The following is a 19,072-nucleotide window of genomic DNA, read 5'->3' on the forward strand; positions in this document are numbered from 1 at the left end:
GAGAAAGGTATTTTGTTCATGTTGTGTAGGAGGCAGAAATTGAATATGAACAAGATGAAAAGAGAAAATTTCGTAATAAAGTGTCCTACGAGTAAAGGCTTCGTGACAATGCATAAAGGCATCGTGAACACGTCATTGATCAAACAAGGCTGGTGTGACGGCGGCATTGATAAAGTAAGGTTGGCGTGACCAAGCCCAAAAATGGTGTGACCAAGCCCAAGAATGGTGTGACCACGGCCGAAAATGGTGTGACCACGGCCGAAAATGGTGTGACCATGGCCGAAAATGGTGTGACCACACCCTAAACTGGTGTGATCACACTATAAGTTGCAGATGGGCGGCATGACCATGCCACAATCAAGCGTGGCCATGCCTGGCAGAAGAATGGTATGATCATGTCGGAAATGGTCGTTACCACACTGACAAGCGAGGAACACTTTAGAAAGGAAATTTGATGAATTCTTGCTATAAAATCATATCTTAGGGTTTCTAAGAGGGTGTTCTGCTTCAGAGAAGGCTTGAAAGCTGAAAGAAAATAGTTTAAGGGAGGATTTGAGGGATTTCTTGATGGCTTTTTTCCTCCTTGGGTTGAAACCTTAAAGGGAGAGTTTTTTATTTACTCTGTGAGTTGTGAGAGATTATGTATGAGAGGAAAAGTTGTTGATCTTGCTGAGGAAAAAAATTCTCGTAAGTTTTTCATCTTTATATTGCTTGAAATGGAATTTCATGTGGTGTTTTTCACTATGGTTTTCTCTATAATGATCGACAAAGTTTTTCTTTGTGTCTCTGTGATATATGGAGTAGTGGATTTATCATTGGATTTTTGTAATATTATTTTTGTTATTTTCTCAAGATATTCATGGCCTATGTTGTTGGTTAAACTTGATCATCATTTACTTCTAGTATGACCAACTAGGAAGTTAAAATATTTCATGAAACCATGACCTCTAACCGTTACACAGTGAAAATGAAGGGTTAACCACATAATTCTGAGAGAGTAGACATATCTATAGGAATTCTGCAATCATCCCAAGGGATCAGAAAATTGATGTGGAATGTTCTGTGGATTGAGGATGGATATTAGGCTTCTATTAACCTAGGCATAAGGAGTAACTTCTCCCCGATTAACAACAATCACGTAGGTAAAACATTTAGAAAAACTACGATCATCATGATCCCCAAGTTACAAAGGCACAAACCTCATCTTTCTTGAAGGAACTCGCAAATTTTTCCCTCCTATTTTATGCTTTCCTCTGACGCTAAGTATTTTGTTCTACTAGGACCTTAAGACTTAAAAACCTTCTTTTGATAATCATCAAGCTAGGTTAACTAAATTATTAAAGTAGAGTTTTGTTATGGAAGCAAATATTACACTTTCCCTGTAAGATCGATATGTGATACTATTGAACCACATTACTACTTGACATGTGCACTGGTGTTGTACGCCCGACTTACGCCCCGATAAGTTTTGGTGTGTCACCTAATAATGCATCAAAGAGTTTTGATGGATGTCTTAGGCTATAATATACTACGCATGAATGGAATCTTGTTTCATAGGTTCAAATGATAGTCACATATATGTGATATTAAAATTCGATGACAACAACATACAAGCAAAAGTGTTGAATGAAGGCAAAAATAAAAAACCTACACAAGGGTCTAAAACAATCTTGGCACAAAGATGACCTAGCTGATTGAGCCTCTACAGAGAAAATCGCTCCTCCAGCCTTGAACAGGCTTAGGTGGCTGGACGGCAAGGTTTTGGAATAACAAGAATTTATCTTTCACATCCTTAACTCTTGTTGTAGTTCAAAGACCAACCTCTTCATGTCACAGACCTCTCGCCCTAGGTCACACAACCGCTTTCCTACTCAATTATGTCTACAGTAGAAGCAAAAACAAAAGTATATGGTGGTGAGATCACGACCTCCTTAAGAGGGGGGTGCATCATTATCTCATGAACCTCCTCAGCTTCATTTTCTCCCTTCACGACACCTCCATCCACAGCAGTAGAAAGATCCCCTTCAAGAATTGTTTGGTCGACTCCTTAAATGACTTATTTGGTTCTTCCCAAAAGAAGAAAATATATCTTATCAAAACTTACATAAAGAAAAAAAAAGGCTCTTTACATACCAATTGGTTCACACTAACCCAAAATTTCTGAAAGTGCAGGTGTCTTTTCTTGTTTGACCTCTCCCCTAAGGTTAAACGCCTCCACAGGTGCTTGATCATTTGCATGGGAAGGTAAAAGCTTAGCCTAATTAATAGTTCATGAATCACCATCCAATGTCATGACCACGACAACAGCTTTTACATGCCTCCACAGGTGCTTGAACATTTGCATGGGAAGGTAACAGCTTAGCCTAATTAATAGTTCATGAATCGCCATCCAATGTCATGACCACGACAACAGCTTTTACATAAGACCTCTTTGACATCTTCCCTTCTCCTGAGGATGAACCTCCCATTATTTATTTCAGTGCCACTGCCTGGCACCCTCTCTCACTGCCCTTTCACTTTTTTCTTAATTAATTATATGTCGTGTAGCAACTCCTCATCCAGAATATTAGTTTGATCAGTTGAGTTCCACCATACTATGTCAAGCAAAGAGCGACCAAATCTAAAAAGCAGAGAAGAGGGATTGAAATGCAAATGTGTTGAATTGATGTCTCATTGCCCTATTTATAAAAGTCAGCACTCAGAACTCAAGGGAGTATCAACATCATAAGGTTCCACTTAAATCATACAATAATTAAATAAATTTAATTCTCTTATACTTATCGCAACATAACCATCTAAGAGATAGAGAATTGTGAAACTAAATATATATAACCAAAAGTTGCTACAAAAACTAGAAGGAACCAAAAACTCACTTTAATGGGCCTTCACTCAGTCTAGGAAAGCCAAGGAAATAAATCAAAATAAAGATAACGAAGAAGGTCAAACTCGGTCACTAAATAGCCAGACGAAGATCGATCAAGTATGAATGTCTACATGTGAACAACAAAGTCGAAATGGTAAAAGATGAGTGAATGAATGCGGAAATTGGAGGTGAGATCGCCTTTAGAGCAAAAGGACTTCAATCATCTGCCAAACAACCGATTGACTTTAAAGAGGAGATTTTCAATAAGATCTTTACTCTAGTGATGTTATGACCAAAAACTTAGCTATAAATTCTTAAAAGTACACGCAAACTGATGACCTATTCTAAGTCTTTGTAGTGTTTAACCAGTCCTAGTACACACACACACTAGTCTTTGTAGAGTTTAACCAATCTTTAGGCGATATAAATGAAGAGAGAGAGAGAGAGAGAGAGAGAGAGAGAGAGCGGGAGAGAGCAACGTATACAAAAAAATTTTTCTGCTCATAACTTAAAGTTAAACATAATTCTTTATTTCATAAATAGAAAAGACATCCAAACATATGATCAATAAATAACACAAAACATATATAAAGGCGGTCATCACCCCCCTTAGATATACATGCCCTCCTTCAACCTTGGCGTCGCCACCGCCCTGAGCGGTTCCTCCCTCGGCATCGTCAGCCCAAAAACTTCCTCCACTCCCACCTCCTCCGGCCTCTTCCCATCCCCCGGCTTCCACTCAAACCCATGCAACAAAGTCCCCAACCCCATTAACACCAACACCACCCCCAGCGGGGCTCCCGGGCACCTTCTCCTTCCCGCTCCAAACGGCAATATTACAAAATCATCCCCATGACTGATCTCCACCTTCCCTTTCCTGACCTTCTCGTGCCTCTCCGGCCGGAATTCATCCACATCATGTCCCCATACGTGCGGGTTGCGGCCAAGGGCGTGTGTGTTGATGAAGACACGTGTGTGAGAGGGGAGGGTGTAGCGGCCGTTCATGAGATGGGAGGGACGGAGAGATTCGTGTGGGATGAGGAATGGACCGGCTGGATGGAGGCGGAAGGTTTCGCGGACAATGCAGCGGAGGTAGGGGAGGTGGGGGAGGTCGGATTCGAGGAGGGATCTGTGGCGGCCAACGATGGAGTCCAGTTCAAATTGCGCTTTATGGAGGATGTGTGGGTGGCGGATGAGTTCGGTTAGGGCCCATTCACTGGTTACGGCGGAGGTGTCGGTGGGCGCCGCTACCATGTCCTGGGAAAACAGTGAGACGCACCCTTGTAAATGTAGGAAAAATTGGCTGAAATTTGAAAAAAATTATTGCATCATGAATTTGTATCAGATATTCAATAATACGGTGTCATGTGACAACCCAGACTCAAATCGTGTATGTCATTGGACCCAAATCGCCACATGAACTCCTGTTATTGGACATTTGATGTAAATTTGTATCAGGTGTGCTGATGCAATTATTTCTCGAAATGCATGTGAAAATTATAATGGTGGTACTTTAATAATATTTTGATGATATTATATTACAGGGCTATAATATTATCAAATTCGCATCTGTACCTACTATTTTTCATCGTTGGTTGAGACTCGAGGCCAACCAGAGTGGCTAGCGTTGAAGATTTTCGCTATTTAAATGTAACAAAAAAAAAAAAAAATTTAATGTCCTCTACTTATAAATATGAACATTTTTCCTTAGTTTAATACATATTAGAACAGAGTATGCATAACCTATGTGATATTTATCTTAGAGTTATAAAATCTAATGCATAAAAATTAAGCATGTTACCGATTTATTTTGTGCTAGAAAAATATTAAAAGAATATTAATGGTTTGTTTATGATCACTTTAATTTTAATTTTTATTTTATTTTAAAAATATTTTTGTTTAGTGATTTATTTTTTATTTTTTATATTTTTTTATTAAAAAATAAATGATTGATTCAAGATAGGGTTAAACTTTTCTTGAATTTGTTTCTTTATAAAAAATTTGTTTCTTTTGAAATGACTCTTTTTTCCCTAAAAGATTGATTCAAGATAGGAGTGTAAACGAGCCGAACACGAGCGAGCAAAGGCTCAGCTTATGTTCGGCTCGTTTATATTTCAAGCTCAAAAAGTGTGTTTGTGTTCGGCTTGTTTGCATAGCAATCCGAACACGAGCAGTAGAACAAAGAGTCGTTTTGATGACTCCAATCATGTAGTCATAAAATGTTAAGTATTGAGGCAAGATTTAAAAAATCATTTGAATCTAATTTAATAATTTTTATTCTATTTTATTAATTAATACTTATAATTGATTATAAATCTTTGTAGCATTGTAGTCAATTAATTTTTTTAAAAATATTACACATCAAAGATATATATATAATTGATTAGTAGTATTTTGAGCCGAACACGAACAAATAAATATTTGTTAACACGAACGAACAAATATTTGTTCGTGTTGCTCGCGTTAACTTAACGAATTAATCCAACACAGTCTTCTTAACGAGGCGAACACGAACTATTCGCAAACAATGAGTCAGTCTTGACAGCCCTAATCCAAGATAAAGTTTGAAATGTAAATAAATTAAAATATTATTAATTGATCCTAAGAATTTAAAAGAAAAAGATGGCAGCTATGATAATAATTAATTATGTATTATTATTTAATTTTGTATAATCAGGATATGATAAAATTCAACATCAACTTCAATAAACATAAAATTCAACTAATAATATAACATTTTCCATGCATTCATACCTGCATTAGGGCTTTGATCTCTCTGTCACACAAATGCTCCTTTCCATTCTCTCCAGGCAAAGATAGCAAGACGTCCACAAAGTCCATGCCATCATCTTCCTCTTCACCATCAATTCCTCTTCCATTCTCCTTCCTCCTCCTTCCTGCCTCTCTGTGTTCCTCTATGATTTTTTGATGAAACCGGTCCACCTTCTTCTCCACCTCTCTCATCTTCCTCTCGCAGCCTGTGAGGTCCACCCAGCGCCATGCCGGCAAATAGTCTCCCAGATATATGATCCCTAAGAGGTGGAAAAGCTCGTGGGTGATGGCCATGAACTCCATTGCCTCTCCCTGGCCTGCAGTCGCTGGACCAAAATATTTCTTCCCTAATATCATTCTTGTCACGTTGTTCATGGAGAAGCCTCCCAACACCTTCATAGGAGATTTGTGAGCATAGTACTTATAATGTTAGAATTTATAAATTTTACATCTAAATTTTACTATTTATAAGGTAATGTACTCTAATAAATGATTTAATGAAACCCTGAAGGCCAAAGAGAGTTGTCATAGATCTCCACACAGAGTAAGTTGTGATGGGATCTGTTCAGTGCAAATATTACATGCAGCAATCGCACATTCAGACACAGCTTTGGATGGATTGTCATGCGATACAAGATAGTGTGATCGTATATGAGTCATCGTGGGGACATAAGACTAGCCGCACATAATATTTTCTCTCAGCATGATGCTTTACTGAAGAATAATGGAGATTGAAGCCGGGACAAGATCTAATAATTAATTTAGTGGTATGCATTATAGATAGAGTGCTTTAAAGTTTCTTTTCAAGCCAATGCATTGATTTTATGAACTGCAAAAATTTTTAAAAAGCGATATTACTCATCTTAAATAGTAAAAATTCAAAAGCAGCTTTTGTCTTCAACAAAAAATTATTCAATCAGGACTCCTAATACAAATTTGCATCAGGTGCCCAATAATTAAGGACCACGTGATAATTTGGGTCCACTGATATACAAGGTTCGGACCCGGGTTGCCACTTATTGGACACCTGATGCATCAAGTGTCCTGATACAATAATTTTTCGTCTTCAACTAATGAAATTAAGTTTCTTCATTTTTCTTCTAACCTTTTAAACCATGCTCAAATTTCTTAGTTTCCTCAAAACAATACCTGCCTCAAGTCAATCGTTTCACCATTCCTACTTTTGTGCCACACATCCATCAACAGATGTCGAGCCTCCTCTGCTCGATGTCCTGCGAACGATTCTAACCTTCTTGTAGTCAGCAAATGTTCCATACAAATCCTACGCATGCGCTTCCAATGTGCGCCCATCGGTGCAAGGGCCACATCACCACTGTTGTAAGCCAACCTAGTCGCCGCCACTGTTGATGGCCGTGAAGCAAATGCATCATCTTGTCCAACGAGAATCTCACGAATGACCTCCGGGTCATCGGTTGTTATAGCATGTACAAAGCCGAGTCGAAGATACACTAATGGGCCATATGTCAAACATAATCGTGCAAAATCTCTGTGTGGCAACCGGCTCAATTGCAAGAGGTTGCCTACAATCGGCCATCTTGTTGGTCCAGGTGGAAGTTTGTGTCGATCAAAATCCTTTTTCTTTCTTACAAGCCTAGAAAAGTTAAAGAGGATGATAGACATGATCAAGGTAAGAGCTAAGAGCAATATGAAGCTTATGTCCATGGCTTGAGGTTACTAATGGCAAAAGGTTAGTTACAAGTTACAAACTTACAATATTTATGATGGGTTAAGGTTTCATGAATAATGTGTGAGTTTCATTTGTTGGGTGTTGAAGTAGCTTACGAAAAGAGATCATATTCTTTGTCATGTATGTATTAGTTGGTATGGATTTAGTGAAATATTGATGCTGCTCACACCTATGAGGGAGTCTCTTGTAATTCTTGGCGATTGAGATTGCATATTTGATGGAGTTTGCTCATTTTATGACATTATTACATAACTATATGATTATTTTTTAGCAAATAAGATTAGTTAATTCACGAGTACACATAGTGGTACTCATGAGAAATGGATGGTTTGGAGATTAATGCATTGGAATCTTAATTGTACATCAATATAATGATTTATATCACATTCAAAATATATTAAAATGGGGACGTTGTGAGAACCTACATTCATAAGATTATCATGGAAGAGAATATATCAATTTAAAAAGCCTTCTAGCAAAAAACATTCCTATAACACTAGAAAAAAAAGTTAAAATCAGAGAAAATACGGACAGTCTAATGTGTAGAAAAATTTGTGTTTATTTCGAACGATTAGAGATGAATCGAGTTTCCAATAAAGTTCTAATATATTAAATAGTAACTTATAAATTAAAAGTGTTTCCAATGGGATTGAGATAGTCAGCGACGGTCCAAACCGTTGGTTCATAGCTAATTATAAACCAGTGCCCCTAACTCATCGGAAAGTCATTCTGTAGTTTCATTGGTCATTAATAACTGACGGCCATATTATTGTAAATGACGGCGGATCCCCTCGGTTATTAAGAAATTAGCAACTGAAGGTCAAGTGACTATTAGAAAGTCGTCGAAAACCCTTCTTTATATCAATCAGATGTTTGAAATTGATCATTCTATTCTAGCATGTGTGCTTGACCTCCAGAGCCGACGAAACACCTCGGAGTCAAATTTTCGCTAGAGTAAACGGTTTCTCAAGTTCTAATAGTTAAATCGTCAAATAATCTCAATTTCAATCTTTCTCTAAGTTTTTATTTGCCTCGAACAATTAGATTTTTTTTTTGCATTTTGAGATTTTCTATTTTAGGAAATTTGAAATTTTGATTCCGTTTTGTATAACTTTGATGATGTATTTGATTATTGCATGTTTGGGGCTATCTCTTAGGTCTTCCCTTATCTAACACATAAATTTTAATGTGAACTTTGTATACCTAGCACACAAATCTTATATTTTATCTATCTCACACCAAAACTTTGATATTTACATACATACAATTGGATTCCTTAAATCCATGAATGACAATGTGTATTTTACTTTTAAAAATTGAGAATTTTGAAATCAACGTTCTTCTTCATCTTCCTTCTATGGTCTTCCTCTCAAGCGACACATTGATACAAGGCCTCAAGATGCTCTCTTCCTCTCTAGCTCTCTAGCTATTCTCTCCTCCTTTGTGATAGCTTAAGATCTCTTCCTTTGCTCTCCTAAGCCACACACCCTCTCTATTTATAGAAGCAAGAGAGTGGTAGGTGGAAGGTAGGTGAGCGGTTGGCGAACAGTGGGTGAACGGTAGGTGAGATGTGGTAGCGAGCGATACCACATTACAAAAGTGTCCTTTAACCTTAGTTAAAAATTGGGGGTCAAAATAACAAACTATATATTAGATATGATAGATACGAATGAACCAAACCATTGGCATTTACTTTATAGCAGAATATGTCTGACTTAGCATCTCAACAACCAGATTTCTAGCATTGCCTCATAGAATCTTCATAATTCAAATTTTAATTTACTGCAGGTATGCCATAAGCATGGAGTAATACACCGAGACCTAAAACCTGAGAACTTTTTGTTTCTAAATAAATCAGAAGACTCTCCACTTAAAGCAATCGATTTTGGCCTCTCAGTGTTCTTCGAGCCTGGTAGGACTCCAGCGATTCCAATTTCTTCATATCTACATTTTCTTATAATTGTATAATTATTTTGTACTTGTTATTAAAAGGCGAGCAATTCAGCGAGATAGTTGGAAGTCCATATTACATGGCACCAGAAGTTTTGAAGCGCAATTATGGCCCAGAGGTTGATGTATGGAGTGCTGGGATCATCCTATATATCCTTCTCTGTGGAGTCCCACCCTTCTGGGCAGGTATTTTGTCCATGCGTGTTTCTTCTGTAGTCGTGTTCACTTGAGCAAGGTTTTATCAACCAAGGTGTTATGGAAAAAGAACTGTGATTTTTTTAGCAGAGAAGTTTGTATAGTTGAGTTTGTTATTATTCCTTATCCAATTTGATGTTATCATCTTTATCAAAACTTGGCTTCCTTTTCTGATTCAATCTGCCATTGGGTTTTCTTAGGAGAAAAAAAAACATTTTTTCCAACCTTGATATTTAAGCTATACTCATTCTGTTTATTCCTACTGGAACATAGAAATAATAATGATAGACAGCACTGATTTTATTTTTTTTTTTGGATGGTTTAAATACTTTTGAGATTTTCTATTTTAGGAAATTTGAAATTTTGATTCCGTTTTGTATAACTTTGATGATGTATTTGATTATTGCATGTTTGGGGCTATCTCTTAGGTCTTCCCTTATCTAACACATAAATTTTAATGTGAACTTTGTATACCTAGCACACAAATCTTATATTTTATCTATCTCACACCAAAACTTTGATACTTACATACATACAATTGGATTCTTTAAATCCATGAATGACAATGTGTATTTTACTTTTAAAAATTGAGAATTTTGAAATCAACGTTCTTGCCTCGATATTAAAGTTTGTAGTTCTAAGCGTGTAAATATGAAAGTTTGGGTTTGAAATATGTAAATGCGAGAGCCTTGATATTCTTATTGTTTTATGTATCTCACACCTAAACACTTCAATGCTTTAAAGATATTTGTGAAAATCTGTATCTCACTCAATAGTGACATTAAAATTTATAGTGTTATGTGTGACAATAGCAAAATTTAGGTTTGAGATTTTTAAATACACAATTCTATGTGATATGAATGTAAATTCCCATATATATATACGTAATACTTTGGTGCTTTAAACCTAGGTATGAAAAAGTGTATTTCACATTTAAAATTTGGTAACTGTGATTTTTTTAGATGATGTTAATATTTTAATTGTTGTATGTGTCAATATGAAAGTTTCAGTTTGAGATATATAGATACGCAAGACTTGCATGTTAGGAACGTCAACGGCCATTTTTAAAGGTAAATTCACATACCTAGCTCATAATTTGCATGTATTTTTGTATCTCACAACTAAATTTTTGTTTTTATGTACATGGCACTTCGATGTTTTAAATCTATGTATAAAAATGTGTATATCAACTTTAAGAAGGGATAATAGTGATGTTTTTTTACGTAAACTTTAATGAGACTTAATAATTGTGATGAAAATATTGTTTAGAGTATTGATGAAGAGAGTGAAATAAGAGAGCCTTGATATTTTGTGTTAGAATTTTCATGCTCTATATTTTTCTATAGGCGCAATGATGTATGTTCAACGGTCGACATCTTTCTTTCAGGAGTGTGGCACTTACATTTAATTGTTTTACCTCTTTGTTAATTGACATTTGAAAAATTATTCATATCATGAAATGTAATATCTTCCCTTTTTATCATACTAATCTCCTCATCCATACTTTCTCCTTTTATATTGTACTCTTTAACTAGCAGTAATTACTCAAAGATATAAATTATCTATGAATATTCATACATAAATAATATGAATGTACGATAGACTTTATCGAGATAGAAAAAATCACTGGAGACTTCATGAACAATGTTGAGACTTTCGTTCAAGCAGCCTCTCTATTTCTGACTTAACAATTTGAGAGTAGGTTTCATTGTCCATATTCAAAACAAATGAATCGAGCACCATAACACCTGACGAAGTCAGGTATGTTTTATATCTTCCGGGATTTCAACCTGATTATTGGATTTAGACTTCACTTGGTGGGTTGGCCCTTGAATATTTAACTCCGCTCCTTTGATGTTCTTTGATCCTTAACCTAAGTTTGACTCAAATAGATTTATAACAATGCCCTTTGAGGAACATGACATTATCATCTGAGTTATGTAGAGGAAGGGCCATCAAACCAAGAATCTTAAGTATTTTATGAATTACCAAATGTATCATAGAGGCCAATCTTGGAAGATTGTACATCCTATTTTTAGATATTTGTAGCTCTCAGAATACTGAAAATTAAAATGGTTTAACATGCCCCAAAAAGAGCTTCAATTAGTTTGTAGGATTATTAAAAAACACAAATCCTAAAAAAATTTAATTCTTGTAGAAGAAAAATAATGGTTTCCAAGTTAAGTTTGAAATTAGAGGAGACTAATTATTGTATAAACAAATGTATGTTATTTAATAAGTTTAATGCAATAGAGACTTAGTGCAGATTTTGTCATTCTTCTATGATCAAATCTCATAATTAAAAAAGTAACAGGCAGAAGAAAGTTACATACATATATCCTTTCTATCTACCACTTATTCCATTTGCACCATTTTGATGCATGTTACTCTAAATTGGACAAAAATATCCATTTTTTTTAATATGAATTACTTGAAGAGTAATATGATTAGACAAAATCTTAATGTCTTGCACATAGAGAAAAACCTTTTTGATAATATCGTTAATACTGTGATGGATGTTAAAGATAAATTAAAGATAACATGAATGTCAGACAAGATTTGGAAGAGATTTGTAAGAGATTGAAATTAGAGATCCAAGAATTTATTGTTGTTAAACTTATGGAATCTGAAGCAAAATATCGTCTTATTTTGACTCAACGTAGAATAATTTGCGAGTGACTTCAATCATGAAAATTCTCTAACAAATATGCTTCAAACTTGAGTCGTTGTGTTGATCTAGGAGTAGGAAAGATGTTTAGAATGAAAAGCCATGAGTGTCATATTTTCTAACAAAAGTTGATACCAACTGCGTTTAGTTATTTGTCGAGTGAAATATTTAATATGTTAATTCAAAATAGTACGTTCTTCATGAAATTATGTGCAACTTGTTTAAAACTTGATGATGTATGAAAGTTAGAAACAAACATTATAATAATACTGTGCAAACTCGAAAGAATATTCTCACATAATTTCTTAACTCCACGAAGCATCTACCCGTACATCTACCACACAAGGCAAAAATTGAATGTCTAGTATAGTATCATTGGATGTATTCATTTGAGAGATAATAACCCATGTACTAGATAGATAATCATTTAAAAAGATTATCAAATTATGGTAAATAACAATTTAAACTAAAGAGAAGAGTAAAGAATAAAGCTCGACCAGAAAGCTCAATATACGAGATATATATATTACAAGAGATTGCAACTTTCTTGTTCTTTTATATTAGACAAGAAGAACCCATAAAAGAGCCAGTGGTGTGGTGCTCCCTTAGCACTTCTTATCCTCCAACTACTAGGTGAAGCATCAGAGAGGAGCATAATACGTTATCTCAGCAATCAATAACTTCAAACAACGACTCTTTATATTTTTGTAAATTGCGATGAAGTTTAACCCTATATTGAGCAAGCTATTTTTTAATAGTAGTTATTCTCGGTCAAATATAATTGTCATTATATTCATAGATTCTCTAATGTCGATCATAGTTGAGGTCAACACTGGAGGAAGGTCCTCAACAGCTAACACGGTTGCACTACTGCAGAGACAAGCACAATCATGTCGCTCTTCACCATGGCTAGTGTTGTGGTCGAGACGTTGTCCCCACAAGCCTCAACCATGATACTGTTAGTTTCTTCACACACCCAGATTTACATCCCCCTCTCCTCCTACTATACCAGCACCATCGCCCTCTATGGCCACAACTCTATCTTCTTTTGTAGAGGGACCTGTTGCTGTAGCCAATCGAGATGCGTTGGGCACACGAGCAACACTTATCAGCTCAAGCATGTGAAATTGACATAAGTTTTTTTAAATAGTAGGACTAGTATTTTATATTTTAATTTAATATAAAATTATTTATTTCCTCTTTTCATATTTTATCCCTCTACATAGGTTATTCATGCCATCAGGTGTATAATTCAGAGCAAGTATGACCCTCTGTACCTGTCGTGGAAGAAAATCTCAATAGTAACTTGAGATATATGGTTTAATGATTTTGAGATATACATCAAACATATTAATCATAAGTTATATATATATATATATATATATATATATATATATTATAAATTTAGCTATTCATGTCTGAAGCAATAATGTTATATATATCAATATAACATTTTTAAATTTTATTTTACAGAAATAGTTCTCTTAGTTCCTTGAGAATGACGCGCACAATCATAAGAACTTCGAGCATAAAGAGAGTGACCATCTTTATGAAATGTCGAGAAGGTACAAAAGACACATTAGCGCCCTTTATGGCTCAGGAAGGATTTGTTTGATGCACCGCTCAAAGCATGAGATGCTCCTGATTACTGTAAGAAGAGTCAACATGACAAGGAAAATTGACGCTTTGACTGTGCATGGGGGCCTCTAAGCATACAAGTGGGGCGCTCCCACGTACTGAGTACAAGCGGCGACTAGTAAGGGTTAATTTCTATATTAAATCTTATTGCAAATTAAATATATACTAACTATTTCTTTACTTTAACTGACTTTAGAGTTGGGATGAAAGGCCACCACTATTGAGTTAAACGCATGTACCCATAAGGCATAATCATACCATACCTGGGTAAATAACAATTCCCAAATGACCTGTGTAAGTCCAAAGAGTAATTTTTTGTATAGTTCAAATAATTATTGAAGTTCATTTTACCTCTACATTATTTTATCATTTTTTTTGTAGGAGACCTTCCAAAAGTTGAAGAAGAGTTGGACCAAGCGCACATGAAGAGTTACGATCGCAAGTTGTGATTCATTTGACTATGAGTTATGGAGTGATGTTATCAGAGAGGCGAGTCAAAATGATGTGATTGTTTTAGACTTATGAATCAACAATAACTTCGACCTCAATAGACACCGAACATCGTCGACCATGACCTATCGACCCTATCAGCCGTTACTGCTTGCGAGTATTGACCTCAGCCCGTTGAGGACCCTTGATTGCAAATGTTGTATCCTAATTACTATTATAAAGTATTAAATATCGGATGATAACTTTCAGCCTCTCACTGTCGGTAGTCATCGACCACCAACCACTGATGACCACTGCCTACGACCATTGTAGCTGAAATACGACAATTGTTGCTATAATCTATATTCTTTTTACACTTTATAAAAATAAATACAGTGTTTAGGGTAAAATTCAGACCCCATTCTTCTAGAGAGAAGGGGGTCAGACACCAACTATTGCCTTTGAGGCTAACAACTACTATTATTACTTTCAACTACGGCCTCTGTGACTAACTGCTGCTCTTGAAACCACCAATTACTACCTTTATGGCTAATTTCTACTTTCACAATTTTCAACTACAGCCTCTGGGACCGAGTGATGCTCTTGAATCCACCAAAGATAGTTTTTGTGGCTAATTACTACTATTTCAGCTTCCAACTATGGCCTCTATGACTAACCGTCATTATTGCAGCCACCAACTACAGTCTTTGTAGCTAACAAGTATAGTTGTAGTTCCCAACTACGACCTTTGTTGATGACTACTGCTCTTGCAGCTACCAACTACAACATTTTTTGACTGATTATTACTGTCACAACTTCCAACCATGATCTTTGTGCCTAACTGATGCTTTTGCATCAATAAAATATAGTCATTGTGGTAATTATTACAGTCACATCTTTCAAATACATCTTCTATGGCCAATTGCTACTATTGCAGCCACAAACTACAACATATATAGTTAATTACTACTATTATAGTTCCTAACTACCTCTATGGTTGACCGTTACTCTTGCAACAACTAACTATAGTCATTATGGCTAATTAAGACTATCATAGCTTTCAATTACAACATATATGGTCAACCGCCTCTATTGCAATCATTGACTACAACCTTTGTGGCCAACTACTATGTTAAATCTTGCAGCTGTAGTCTATGTGGCTAACTCTTTTATTACAGCTTCCAACTAAAACCTTTGTGGCCAACTACTGCTTTGTAGCAACTAACTATTATCTTTATAGCCAACTATTACTAATAGAGCCAATAACCAAATTTGTAGTATCCTAATTATGATTTTTATAACTATAATTCTACATCTGTGATTATCAACTTTATAATTCTATATTTTCTGATAAAGGAGAAAATGGATTTGTGTACTTACAGTTACATATTAGATTATTTTGCTTATGCCCCGTTCGTTTTTTCTATTACAAGTTTTTTTCATGTAAAAATATTGGTATCTTCTCATGCTATTGTTCTTTTATCTATGTGTGTTGAATCTTTTGTACAATGCTAAGATATTAAATTATCAATCAACAGCCATGAATTTTTTGACACACGACAATGCATAAACTTTAAACTAATATGATTTAAAGAGCAGTAAAAGGTTTAAGACTAAATAAATAATATAAAAATATTATTTAAGCAAAAATTTAATTTTAAAATCTATGAAGAAAATGATTCTTAAAAATTTAAAATGATAAAGCCCTTGAAAGTTGAAAGTTTTTGACTTTCTTAAAGCAATAATCACATTTTTATCAATAAAAAGGATATCTTGAAGTGCAATGTAATGAGTTGGGATAAAGCTTTCTCTCAACTTTGTAATCCATATTCGAGCCTACAAACATATAATTGCTCTTATGGCTCAAATTCCCAAAACCTTGATTTGGTAACATAAATCATGCAAAAATTAATTTATTTCAGATTTTTTCTAGGATATAATAAAGCAAAAAAATTCTTTGAAAGCCAAATTTAACAAATCTTAAACCAATTTAAGCACTTAAGACAACAAGCAAAGAGTTCCAAACACTCACTAAGATCACCCATTAAGTATGTTGTCTACGGTGAAAAGATTTAAAAGAAATGCAACCCTTCTTAAGAACTTAAGGAAATTTTCTCAAAATATAGTACTTGAAAGAAAAAAAAATAATTAATGAGAAGTCATATGTTAAAATAGAAATTCTATTGGAATATTTTTTAAATTTAAAATAGGCATAAACATGCATAAATAATATCCTTTTTTATTTGAATAATATTTCCAAATGGTAATTTGAAAATAAATCACACATTTTTTGCTTTTATAGGTTCCTCTGTTGTAGTTATGGATCTTAAAAGCACTGTAGGTAGTATAGGAGAAAATATTGCGTTCGGAGTTTGGACGCAAGCTGCTTCGGGAAAATAAACGTGATGCACCCAAGGGAAAAAAATAAATTTCCAGTGTATCGCGTTGGTTGCCTGAATGTTTGTGTCCGGACTCCGAACGCAATATTTTCTTGTACATATGGGGTACATGCACATATAGTTGGCACATGCGTTTACCGCAGGAATAGTAACACAGGCATGCATGTATACATTTGTGGGCAACTTCTCCTCATGTAATATTTTCTTCTTACTGAGAGACTGACCAACCAAAGCCATATCTAATTGTCTTGATCAATCATCAATTGATGGATTGGAGAAGGTAACTTTATCTTCTAAACAAAGAATATAATATAAATTAAAAGAAAACGTAGATACATAGAGGAAATTAAAACTTTCCAGTTCAAGCAATGTAAAGGTGCCCGAACAGAACGACAGAAAGAAACATAAGGTGGAAAAAGAACATAGATCCGTGGAAAAAACAAGAGGCAAAGCCCCTAAAACTAGAATCACACCAAAATCTGAAAAAAAAAGCCCTTTGAGTCAAGTAAAAAATAGATTAAAGAAAGATAAGGAAAGAAAAGGAAAAACAAAACCCTAAAAGAACACCAACACATATATATAAACAAATAGAAATAGAGGAAAAGAAAAAACGAGAGAAAACTTGCCCAAAAAAGGGAATGAGGAGTCCCATAATGAAATACTAAAATCACCCAAGAGTAGCAAGTTGGCAACTTGCTTTATCACATTGGTTCCCTTTTCCTTCTGCGAGGGTTTCACTTGCGCTTCCATGACTTGACGTTCAACTCGACATATATTATATCAACGGTTTCAGGTAGAGAAGGGAAACTAGGAGAAGGGGAGCAATGTATGCAAGTCATTTTATCTATAATAAATATTATTTTTAACTTTTTTGCAAATATTTAATCTACTCTTCATATTTTTTAGGTAGAGATAACATTCTAAACAAGCATTTTAGGATACTGACAGCGACTTCTTATATACATAAAAATACAAGAATTTGACACAATTACTAGAAGATTTAAACCCTCGACAATGACGCCAAAAAGTTGATGCAACTTTTAATATGCAAGAATTTATGAACCCAGATTTATATATTTATAATGATTTGGTAAAGTCACAATTTCAAACGCATGTATTCGTATCGCTCAAGTAATACAGGGCTCTAGTGGAGTCCCGTTTATCGATCCCACAGGGAAGCAAGGTAAGAGGTCCTTAGTCAAATTCTAATCTACTACTATTAGTCCTTAGTTTGGAAGTGTGATTTAAGATGTTTCACTAATAGATAATCCTAAATGTAAGTCTTAAGTTTAACACAACTAATAACTACTCCTAAATGCAAATATTAATTCTAAAGATAACCCTTTTTGGAGGAATTGGTTTGGAGAATTTTGAGATATTAAAAACTACTATACTTATGTAATGAATTGGATGATGTAAAGAAATGAGATGCATTATATATTGTATGTGCCAATTTACCCTTTGGTCCAGACAAAAAAAACATTGACTAATCTTATGCTTGTTTACTAAAACCGTGACTAGGCTGGGAGGATACCGGTTCTCACTTTGGAGCTCCCACGTTCCCCTCACCCGAGGGCTAACATCTCTGTTTTAGTACTCAAATAATAGGACCGAATTTGGGATTTTAGTCTGTCACCCTAAAATCTCCAATTCTACGTCCATCAAAGTATATTTCCCTATTTATTTGCATTCAACTCCCATGAACTTAACCATCCATGGAATCTGAATGTGGTTCTACTTTGTTGAGAATTACACAGTCCTCTCGGGTTTTAATGCAATTACAATGAATTTTATCACTACAACAGACCTTTATTGTAATGTAAATAAATTACAAGTAAAAACCATCCCATTGATAATTAAATTCACTTCTAACATGCATCACAAAATCTTAAGCATGGATTCTACTCATTACAAAAGAAAAGTAAAATGAAAACAACGGCATAATATCTCATGCCATTATTTCCAAACAAGAAGAGAGAGTAAGAGAAACCATCACAAAGCACGAAGAAAACACAACGGAAACTTTATTTAACCCAAAACAAATCCACTAAATAAGTGTTTACAAAAATCAAAAGATAATGAAGAACACAATACTTAGTTTTTTTCCCTTTGAAAGAAAGACGAATATCTCTCCCACAAAGTCTCCCGTTGATCCATGCAATGCTAGAACATCTCCTTACAAATTCTCTCAAAATCTTCTCTCTAATCTCTCCGAAAAGGTAGAAATCTACATTTTTACTCCTATTCTAAGAAACCTAAACTTTCTCCCCACTTTTCCTAACATTCCTCTCATAAAAATCCTCCTTTTTCTAACCTAAATCCGTTCTTTTAAAGTGTAGGGATGAAGTTTGAAGAGTTGCCACAAGCACCCTTCCAAAAAGAGTCCAAATACATTGAATTTCAGCCCATAACTGTCAAAAGACGGTCCATAATCAACCCGAGCTCCATTG

At 35.0% G+C, this 19,072-nt stretch overlaps 1 protein-coding gene across 1 annotated transcript; it reads right to left on the reverse strand.

Annotated features, from left to right (window-relative positions):
- Window positions 1-3,369: 3,369 nt before the first annotated feature.
- LOC110026608 (cytochrome P450 703A2) lies at window positions 3,370-7,330 on the reverse strand. Its single transcript, XM_020727609.1, has 3 exons — window positions 6,785-7,330; window positions 5,618-6,028; window positions 3,370-4,120 (listed from the first exon to the last, which is right to left on the reverse strand). Exons 1-3 carry the CDS (start codon window positions 7,316-7,318, stop codon window positions 3,473-3,475), a joined length of 1,593 nt encoding a protein of 530 aa, XP_020583268.1. The 5' UTR covers window positions 7,319-7,330; the 3' UTR covers window positions 3,370-3,472.
- Window positions 7,331-19,072: the final 11,742 nt, after the last annotated feature.

The sequence above is a fragment of the Phalaenopsis equestris genome, unplaced genomic scaffold (genome assembly GCF_001263595.1).
Source record: "Phalaenopsis equestris unplaced genomic scaffold, ASM126359v1 Scaffold000383, whole genome shotgun sequence".
NCBI classification, from domain to species: Eukaryota; Viridiplantae; Streptophyta; class Magnoliopsida; order Asparagales; family Orchidaceae; genus Phalaenopsis; species Phalaenopsis equestris.